The 10,924-nt window shown below is 41.3% G+C and overlaps 1 protein-coding gene across 1 annotated transcript in view; it reads right to left on the bottom strand.

The window, feature by feature from the left end:
* Window positions 1–38: 38 nt before the first annotated feature.
* The window catches only part of LOC116854198 (adhesion G protein-coupled receptor E2-like), a 47,592-nt gene continuing 36,706 nt past the window's right edge, over window positions 39–10,924 (bottom strand). Inside the window, exon 19 of the mRNA XM_032835912.1 lies at window positions 39–62. Within this exon, the coding sequence (XP_032691803.1) occupies window positions 54–62 (9 nt within the window). The 3' untranslated portion in view covers window positions 39–53. The remainder of the gene's footprint in view (window positions 63–10,924) is intronic.

Raw genomic sequence — 10,924 nt, 5'->3', positions numbered from 1 at the left:
AGACTCACCACTAGTCTTCTGGGCTGAAGCTCCCAATGGTAACAGCAGCAGCATCAAGAGTCCTGGGACAGAAAAAAAACAGAGAGATGACAAAGAGATGAGATGGAGCTCCAGTTTCAATCCTTGTCCTCATGGCCACTGCATCCTGGAAGGTGGCTCTGATGCTGCAGCCCATGGCTCTCCCAAAGCTCTAGTAATTTATGAAGATTTGAAGACCAGTCCTCTTCCCTCCCTCTCCCCAAACTCCCTGAGTCAGTCACTAACAGATACCAACATGGAGCTTCAGTGCTATAGGTAAGGGGACAGAATATACACAGGTGATGTCAGGGGCATAAATTAGAAATTCCAGCTTCTCCTTATGGAGGGGTAAATATTTTTTGAAGAAATATGTATTTATTTGAGACAGAGAAGAAAGAGCACAAGGTGGGAGAGGGGAAGAGGCAGAGAGAAAAGGAGAAGCAGACTCCTCACTGAGCAAGGACCCTGACTGGGGACTGGATCCTAGGACCCAGGGATCATGACCATACCAAAGGCAGACGCTTAACCAACTGAGCCACACAGGTGCCCCAGAGGGGGTAAGTCTTGAAGCACAAGGTCTACAGATTGGTGTGCTATGCCCATAGCCAGGTCTTTGCTCTCTGGCAATGGCAAAATCTGCCTGCCTGGAGGAATTCTTTCCAGGATCACTCCCTCCTGTTGAACCCACATGTTTTGGAGCACACAAGAAGAACATGGGTTTGGGAGTCAGCCAGCCCCAAGTCTGAGTCCAACCTCATGGTGGTATTGGCCAGGCAGGGAGCGTTGGAATCATGAGAGGAGAAGCTAATGACAGGTGAGGGGTGTGAACAATGGCATTGGCAGTTCCGCCACCATCTCCTGGTTAAGTGGCCTCTCCAGGCACAACACCCATGGCTTCTGTAGTTCCTTCAAAGTGACATCCTGGCTGTCCAATGGTGCACCAAGCGCACAGCCTTTCCCTTTATCTCACAGTCTGGTCATGAGTGATGGGTCACCAGACAGGCTTCATGGTATGGAAACCACTGCAGGTGTGAAGGAATCTGTCCTACAGGCAACCATCTGATCACCTGTTAAAGTCTGTCATTCCACTCATGGGAGGCATGATGCTGCTGTGAAGGTGGTTCTTTAAATGAGATTAACAGTGAAATCAATAGATTCTGAGTAAAGCAGATATTCTGGAAGGGCCTCATCTAATCAGTTGAAGACCTCAGGAGGAAAAAAGATTGACCTCCTCTAAGAAAAAGAATTCTGCTTCCAGACTGACGTCAGACTTGAGATCAACATCAATGTCCCTGGAAACATCCCTGGGGTTCCAGAATGCCCTACAGATTTTGGCTTCCGAACTTCAACAATCTCCTAAACCAATTTCTTAAACTAACACATTTTTCTTATCTGTCTGCGCACACACACACACAGAGAGAGAGAGAGAGAGAGATACATATATAATCTCTATACATATATGTACATATACCAAACTTGGTTCAGTTTCTCTGGAGAACTAGGTCGCATATAGGCCCAAAAATTAGAAAGCCCTGACAAGTCCCCACGGTTGCCCTAGAAATAAGTTCTGCCTACTTTTTCTTTGAGAACTTGATAGAACTGAGTTAATACCATTCTTAAAATCTCTTCCTTCTCTCCCTTACAGAGACAGTGGGAAAACCAGAAATAGAGCAAAAAATCAGAAATAAAGCAAAGAACAGAGCAATTCTCAAAAGGGATAGAGTTCCCAGGTAGCTTTAGTTGCCCTATCACCATTGTTATAATTCTGCCTACCTGGAAGCAACCACAGATGCCTGTTCCTCATAGTGCCTAGTGAGCCCAGCCATGGAGAATGCCATCTGGTCTTGGTCTGGGTGTACTAAAAGACTTTGTGCTTTAAGTCTGACTTAAAATATACTTCATCATTGGATGAACTTAGATGAGCTGTGCAGTAACCTGCTGGTCTGGATGTTTCTTTCCCCTGTTTTCCCCATCATGAACATCTCTGAAACTCACACTTCTCTTTTTAAGTATTTCCTTAGCATTACTAGTATTCCTCCTGAAAGCCTCCTTGCAGTTTTTTCTTTCTTTTTTATGTAGGAAGACCTCCAAACATGAAGAACAATTTCAGTGGTGTTTTGGCCCCTGTGAGGTCTGTGGTTCAGAGTGAACAGATAGTTTTTTATCTAATGATTATCTATTCACAGACTTCCTCTTTTAAGATTTTATTTTAAAATAAACATAGATTGACAGGAAGTCTCAAAAACAATTCCTAGAAACCCTTCCCCTGGCTTCCTGCAAAAGATGCATTTCATGTATATACGTATTTTTATGTAACAATAGTCAAATATGTAAACCAAGAAACTGACATGAACACAATGTGCATGTATACCTCTTTGACATCTTATCACATGTGTAGATTCCTGTAACTGTCACTGCAATAAAGTAGATAAAGATCCCATCACCACAAAGTTCTCCCTCATGCAACGCCAACATCCCTAAACCCTGGCAGTTCTAGAACCAAGTTGTTTTTACTTTTCAGCAATACTCAACACAGTCTGAGATTCATGTTCATTGATGAGAAAATATTCCTGATATGTTTTAAAAGATAACATATCTCCAAATATTTCATTTATATTTATTCATTATATTTAAACATACCTCCAAATATTTCACTAGTCTCTGTGGTAGAATTATGATTTTTCTTTACATTTTTTACATTTTCTTCATTTTCTCCATTTCCATATATATTAATCAGCAAGTGCTACCATAATAATATAGTACTAATGAGTTGGCTTAAACCATGAAAATTGCTTTTCAAATTGTTCCTGGAGACTGGATTCCCAGGTCAAGGTGCTTGCAGGGTTGGTTTCAGCTGAGAGATCTCACTTGGCTTATAGTTGGCTGCCTGCTACCTGTGTCCTCCTATGACTTTCCTCTGGATGTGGACAGAAGGGGGGAGGGGAGAGAGAGAGAGAAAGAATAAGTAAGAGAGAGAGAAAGAGAGGGAGGATGGAGGGAAAGAGAGAGAGATCACTCAAGTCCTCTAGTTACAAAGACAGAACTTCTCCCTCTGCATGCCCCAGAAACAACTTGAGCACTGCCCTGTTCACTCTTCCTCTTTCCTGCATTTCCTTGAAAAATGGCTTCTTTGCTGCTCCCAGGACTGAGGACTCCAGATGCCCACACAATCTTGGACGGGCCCCTCCACCATCTTCAAGCCTCGGTACCTTTACAACATATCATGGGATTGCTAAAGATCTCCCCAGATGGAAATATGAATCTGGATAACAACAACAGAAAGGGGCACTGAAAGATATGGAGTCAGAAGGACTCCTTGAACAGAAAGAACAGCAAATAAAGCTTAAGCCATGGAAGACTATTCCATGCTCTTGGATTGGAAGAATAAACATTGTTAAAATGTCTATACTGCCTAGAGCAATCTATACTTTTAATGCCATTCCAATCAAAATTCCACCGGTATTCTTCAAAGAGCTGGAGCAAATAATCCAAAAATTTGTATGGAACCAGAAGAGACCCCGAATCGCTAAGGAAATGTTGAAAAACAAAAATAAAACTGGGGTTATCACGTTACCTGATTTCAAGCTTTACTACAAAGCTGTGATCACCAAGACAGCATGGTACTGGCATAAAAACAGACACATAGACCAGTGGAACAGAGTAGAGAGCCCAGATATGGACCCTCAACTCTATGGTCAGTTAATCTTCGACAAAACAGGAAAAAATATACAGTGGAAAAAAGACAGTCTCTTCAATAAATGGTGCTGGGAAAACTGGACAGCTATATGTAGAAGAATGAAACTTGACCATTCTCTTACAATGTACACAAAGATAAACTCAAAATGGATAAAAGACCTCAACGTGAGACAGGAATCCATCAGAATCCTAGAGGAGAACATAGGAAGTAACCTCTTCGATATCAGCCACAGCAACTTCTTTCAAGATATGTCTCCAAAGGTAAAGGAAACAAAAGCCAAAATAAACTTTTGGGACTTCATCAAAATCAAAAGCTTCTGCACAGCAATGGAAACAGTCAAGAAAACAAAGAGGCAACCCACGGAATGGGAGAAGATATTTGCAAATGACAGTACAGACAAAAGATTGATATCCAGGATCTATAAAGAACTCCTCAAACTCAACACACACAAAACAGACAATCATATCAAAAAATGGGCAGAAGATATGAACAGACACTTCTCCAATGAAGACATACAAATGGCTATCAGACACATGAAAAAATGTTCATCATCACTAGCCATCAGGGAGATTCAAATTAAAACCATATTGAGATATCACCTTACACCAGTTAGAATGGCCAAAATTAGCAAGACAGGAAACAACATGTGTTGGAGGGGATGTGGAGAAAGGGGAACCCTCTTACACTGTTGGTGGGAATGAAAGTTGGTGCAGCCACTTTGGAGAACAGTGTGGAGATTCCTCAAGAAATTAAAAAGAGAGCTTCCCTATGACCCTGCCATTGCACTACTGGGTATTTACCCCAAAGATACAGATTTGGTGAAAAGAAGGGCCATCTGTACCTCAATGTTTATAGCAGCAATGGCCACGGTTGCCAAACTGTGGAAAGAACCAAGATGCCCTTCAACGGACGAATGGATAAGGAAGATGCGGTCCATATACACTATGGAGTATTATGCCTCCATCAGAAAGGATGAATCCCCAACTTTTGTAGCAACATGGACGGGACTGGAAGAGATTATGCTGAGTGAAATAAGTCAAGCAGAGAGAGTCAATTATCTTATGGTTTCACTTATTTGTGGAACATAACAAATAGCATGGAGGACATGGGGAGTTAGGAGAAGGGAGTTGGGGGAAATTGGAAGGGGAGGTGAACAATGAGAGACTATGGACTCTGAAAAATCATCTGAAGGGTTTGAAGAGCTGGGGGGGTGGGGGGTTAGGGGAACCAGGTGGTGGGTATTGGAGAGGGCACGGATTGCATGGAGCACTGGGTGTGGTACAAAAACAATGAATACTGTTATGTTGAAAATAAATTTTAAAAAATGATAAAAAAATAATAAAAAAATAAAGCTTAAGCCAAGCAGGAGAAGAAAAATAATAAAGATTAGAGCAGAAATCAATGAAATAGAAACCAAAAGAACAGTAAAACAGATCAACAAAACCAGAAGCTCATTCTGTGAAATAACTCATACAATAGATAAATCCCTAGCCAGACTTATAAAAAAGGAAAAGAGAAAGAGCCTATACTGATAAAATCATGAATAAAAGAGGAGCGATCATGACCAACACCAAGGAAATACAAACAATTTTAAGAACACTTTATGAGCAACTATATACCAACAAAATGGGCAATCTGGAAGAAATGGATGCATTCCTAAACACATATAAATTACCAAAACTGAAACAGGAAAGAATAGAAAACACGAACAGACCCAAAGCAGCAAAGAAATTGGAGCAATAAACAAAAATCTCCCAACAGGAGAGGAAGCCTGATGGCAGAGGAGTAGGAGACTGAAATATCATTATGTCGCAGGAGTTCAGCTAGGTAGTTATCAAACCATGATAAACACCTACAAACTCAACAGGAGATAGAAGAGAAGAAGAGCAGCAATTCTAGGAACAGAAAATCAACCACCTTCTGGAAGTTAGGACAGGCAGAGAAGTGAATCCAAAATGACAGGAAGATAGACCATAAGGAAAAGCACCAGCTCCCGACAATTGGTAGAATTTTCATGGAGCACAAAATCAGAACTTTTAGAAGTCTGCTCCACGGAGGGACATCAGATAAGCTAAGCAGGAGTGGAGACCTCACAGGTACAGTGTGGTCTCAGGACCCATGGGTCACAGAAAGGCCAGGGGTGTCTGAGTGTGGCAGAGCTTCCAGGTGTCGGAGTGGAGAAGCCAGCTACAGACATGGAGCTGAGAAGTGAGCTCTCAGTTTGGGGTTACCTTAAGCCATGATTCAAAGCACAGTCAGGCCACTGCTCTTTGAGCAGAGAACCTGCAAGTGGCAGATCCAGAGAGACTTCCTCCTCCCTCCTCTGGGAGGAGTGGCACAGGAAGGCACAGCAGGAATCTGCTGGGTTTGGAGACTCCAAATGGGGCTGTGCACCAGAGATAGAAATGCTCAGTCACAGGCTGGGTGACCACAGATTGTGGCCAGAGACCAGGGAGAAGGGAGGGATTGACTGCTTTTCTCTTAGGGCACACTGAGGAGTAGGGCCCTGAGCTCTTGGCTCCTATGGGGTTGGAGACTGGGAGGCCGCCCTCCAAGTGCAGAATGGAAAACGTTCAGGGAACAAAAGCTCCCAAGAGCAAACCCAAGCAGATTACACAGCCTGGCCCCTGGCAAGGGTGGTGCAATTCCACCTCCAGCAAAGACATTTGAGAATCACTGCAATGGGCCCCTCCCACAGAAGATCAGATCAGCAAGAACATCCAGCCATGACCAAGTGCACAGTCAATGAGAACTGCAGAACTCCAGAGCTAAGGACAAAACAACACATAGAATCCATGGCCTTTTTCCCCACAATCCTTTAGTCTTTCAAAGTTAATTTTTTTATTTTATTTTTTTCTTAGTCTGCTCTTTTAACTTTTCCTCCTTATTCTTTTAATGTTTTTAACTATTTTATCTTATCAATACCTTTTTTTAAAAATCTTTTTAAATTTTCATTGTTAGAGTCATATTTTATGCCATCTTTGTATTTAACCTTATTTTTTTATGTCTTTTCAGTGTAACAGAATTCATTGTTTATGCACTACACCCAGTGCTCCATGCCATATGTGCCTTCCATAATACCCACCACCTGGCTCCCCCAACCTCCTACCCCCGGCCCCTTCAAAACCCTCAGATTGTTTTTCAGAGTCCATAGTCTCTCATGGTTCACCTCCCCTTCCAATTTCCCTCAACTCCCTTCTCCTCTCCATCTCCCTATGTCCTCTGTGTTATTTCTTATGCTCCACAAATAAGCAAAACCATATAGTGATTGACTCTCTCTGCTTGACTTATTTCATTCAGCATAATCTCTTCCAGTCCCGTCCATGTTGCTACAAAAGTTGGGGATTCATCCTTTCTGATAGAGGCATAATATGCCATAGCATATATGGACCACATCTTCCTTATCCATTCATCCGTTGAAGGGCATCTTGGTTCTTTCCACAGTTTGGCGACCGTGGCCCTTGCTGCTATGAACATTGGGGTACAGATGGCCCTTCTTTTCACTACATCTGTATCTTTGGGGTAAATACCCAGTAGTGCAATGGCAGGGTCATAGGGAAGCTCTATTTTTAATTTCTTAAGGAATCTCCACACTGCTTTCCAAAGTGGCTGCACCAATTTGCATTCCCACCAACAGTGTAAGAGGATGAACAGACATTTCTGCAAAGAAGACATCCAGGTGGCCAACAGACACATGAAAAAATGCTCAACATCAGTTGGCATCAGGGAAATACAAATCAAACCCACAATGAGATACCACCTCACACCAGTAAGAATGGCTAAAATGAACAAGTCAGGAAATGACAGATGTTGGGGAGGATGTGGAGAATGGGGAACACTCCCACACCATTGGTGGGAATACAAGCTGATGCAGCCACTCTGGAAAACATTATGGAGGCTCCTAAAAAAGTTAAAACAGAGCTACTTTATGACCCAGCAACCACACTATTAGGTATTTATCCTAAAAATACAATTGTAATGATCTGAAGGGGCAAATGCACCCAAATAGAGCAGCAATGTCCACAATAGCCAAACTATGGGAAGAACCTACATTTCCATCAACAGATGAATGGATAAAGAAGATGTGGTGGATATATATGATGGAATGCTATGCAGCCATCGAAAGAAATGAAATCTGACCATTTGCAATGACGTGCATGGAACTAGGGGGCATTATGCTGAGCTAAATAAGTCAATCAGAGAAAGACAATTATCATATGATCTCTCTGATATGAGGAACTTGAGAGGCAGAGCAGGGGGTCATGGGGATAGGGAGAGGAAAAAATGAAACAAGATGGGTTCAGGAGGGAGACAAACCATAAGAGACTCTTAATCTCACAAAACAAACCGAGGGCTGCTGGGTGGTGGTGGGGAGAGATACGGTGGCTGGGTTATGGACATTGAGGAGGGTAGTGCTATAGTGAGTGCTGTGAAATATGTAAGCTTGATGACTCACAGACCTATGCCCCTGGGGCAAATAATACACTATATGTTAATTTTTTTAATTAATTAATTTTTCTAAAACACAGTCATGATCGTTCATTACATAGAATTTCATGCTACAATGGCAGATTTAAATTGTTGCTCTAGAGTCTATCCATGGTGGTCAATTTTGTGTGTCAACTTGATAGGGCCACAGGATGCAAGATACGCTGGTTAAAAATGAATTCTGGGTGAATCTGTGAGGGTGTTTCCAGAAGGGATAAGCATTTGACTTGTACTGGGTAAAACAGAAGGCCCTCTCCAATGTGGATGGGTATCATCCATTCCCTTGAGGGCCTAAATAAAATAAAAAAGTGCAAGAAGGTGGAGTTAATTCAGCCTGGTGGTTTCACTGGAATATCCATCTTTGATAATCATCATACCTGGTTCTCAGGCCTTTAGACCCAGAATGGAACTACACCATCAGCTTTTGTCCTCCCAGACTTCATCCTACACCAACATCTTTCTGTGTCTCCAGCTTGCAGACAGCAGACTGTGGGAGTTAGCTCCATAATCATGTGAGTCCATACCTCATTGTAAATCACTTCATAAAAGTGTGTGTGTGTGTGTGTGTGTGTGTGTGTGTGTGTGTCCTGTTGGTTCTATTTCTCTGGACAACCCTGACTAATACACTGGCCCACAAAGACTAAAACATACATATCATGATCTGAGTTTTCAAACTATCTGTATCATCATGTAAGGATGAAACTAGATGGTGTCTGTGAAACGGATTATACTTCAATTGTCCAATAATAGAATTCTGATTTATATGAATCTTTCCACCTGGGAGTCAACTCTAGCTGCAAAAATCACTTTGTTTCCCCCCTGAAATCTCCATGAAGGCAAAACCTGAGTCTCTTTTGGTCTCTGCCTTAGACCAAGCGAGAAATCAATATCTTTGAATGAGTGATTAATTAAACACAAAACAAGAAATTTCAAAATCCATACTATGGTATGAAATTTTCCATTCCTATGGATGTTTTTGGTAGGAAAACACGCTGAGATAAGTATTCCAGCACTTAGATGTTCAGTATCTGGAAAAGTCTTTGTAGGAAGGAGAGGTTTCAGAAAAGCATGTAACCCAAAGTGACCAAGAAATTGGGCCACATATGGCCCTTTATATGTTGAAAGTTTTCTGATCACAAAGAAGGACACAGAAAAATTCCAGATTATGCAGATCTTGATCTCAAACATTGTTGACTTCTTTCACATTGTTGACATGGTGAATTTCTTGAAACACAGACAACAAAGCCTTGTTTATCCTCTCAGTGGCTCAGAGAATAACAGTTGCAATTTTCCATGGGATAAGAGGATATAACTCAAGACATTTTTTAATTAACCTAGAAAAAATAATATTTAGAAATGTTATAAAAGACTACACAAAGATAATTCTAAAGATTCCTTTGGGACATCTGGGTGGTTCAGTCAGTTACATGTCTGACCCTTGGTTTCAGCTCAGGTCACAAAGAGGTTTGTACAAATGAACCCAACGTTGGGTTTCATGCTAATTGTAGAGTCTGCTTGAGATTCTCTCTCCCTCTCCCTCTGCCCCTCCCACTCATGTTCACTCTCTCCTTCTAAATAAATAAATTTTTTAAAGTTTCCTCTGAAAAAATAAATAATAAATTTAATGAACCCTTCAATCAAAAAATTACCTTGCCAAGTGAATATGTCAGAGGAAGATCAAAAGGCCATACTATATCACATTTGGTGAGACCCTGGTCTTCCCCAGAAGTTCTGTCTCCCTACAAATCTTATCCCCCAAGTTACAGAAGATAAGAACAATGAAATGTGCTAAAGAAAAAAAATGATCTGTCTCTTTCAAGATGTATGTCCTGATCCCTCTGCTTCAAGGTTTGTGAAATGCTGCTTTATGTGTAGAGAAATGAAAGAGGGTAGGTGGGAAATTAACACAAGATTGGAAATGTTACATGTTGTCATTACCTAAAATGTAAAGGAAAAAAACTAATTCTCCTTTTTCCCCCCTTATCCTTTCCATTCTCAATATGAGTTATTTGTTCCTGGGTCTATAGAAAGCTTAGTGTGATTTCTGGTGTTTGAGTTAGACAACTTCACATGCTTATCTCTACACAATAAGTTTATAAAAATGATGCTATGTGAAATTACTCAGAACTGAATGTAAGAGGAACTATTGCGTTTTTCTTGAACAAGTCTTCAGGAAGCCAGAGAAGACATGCCAGGATGAGTAATAGATACTCCTATATCTTTAAACACCAGAGGAACCAAATTTTACAAGACAGGAGAAAATACAACTACACTAAGGAATGGATTTGCTTGGTCATTTGCTCATCGACAGTAGAAACAGCTGATCAGATGACTTGCATTTTAGACACCTTCCTTGGCTATCTGATGCTATTTTTCTCACAGAAATTCTCTTTCTCCACTGTGAAGAACATCTCAGGAGAGAGGGGTTGATATTTACTCAAACACAATAATACCAGGCAGATGTTAGTAGTTCTACAACAGGCAAACCAAAACTATGTACAGTAGACAGAGTAATGATTCTCCCAAAGATGCCCACATTCTCATCTCTGGATCCTGTGAACATGTCACTATGCATGGAAAAAAAATGGACTTCGAGATAAAATTAAGTTAAGTATCTTAGATGGGAAGTGAGGCAGTACAATGACTAAAGTCTTTTTAAGGGAAAGAGGGTGGCAAGAGAGTCAAAGTCAGGAAAGGAGATACAACTGACAAAAGCAGGGG

This window comes from Lontra canadensis, unplaced genomic scaffold (genome assembly GCF_010015895.1).
Source record: "Lontra canadensis isolate GAN:19392208 unplaced genomic scaffold, GSC_riverotter_1.0 scaffold88, whole genome shotgun sequence".
NCBI classification, from domain to species: domain Eukaryota; kingdom Metazoa; phylum Chordata; class Mammalia; order Carnivora; family Mustelidae; genus Lontra; species Lontra canadensis.
Note: the sequence above shows the minus strand (reverse complement) of the source record. Positions and strands in the feature narration are given on the sequence as shown.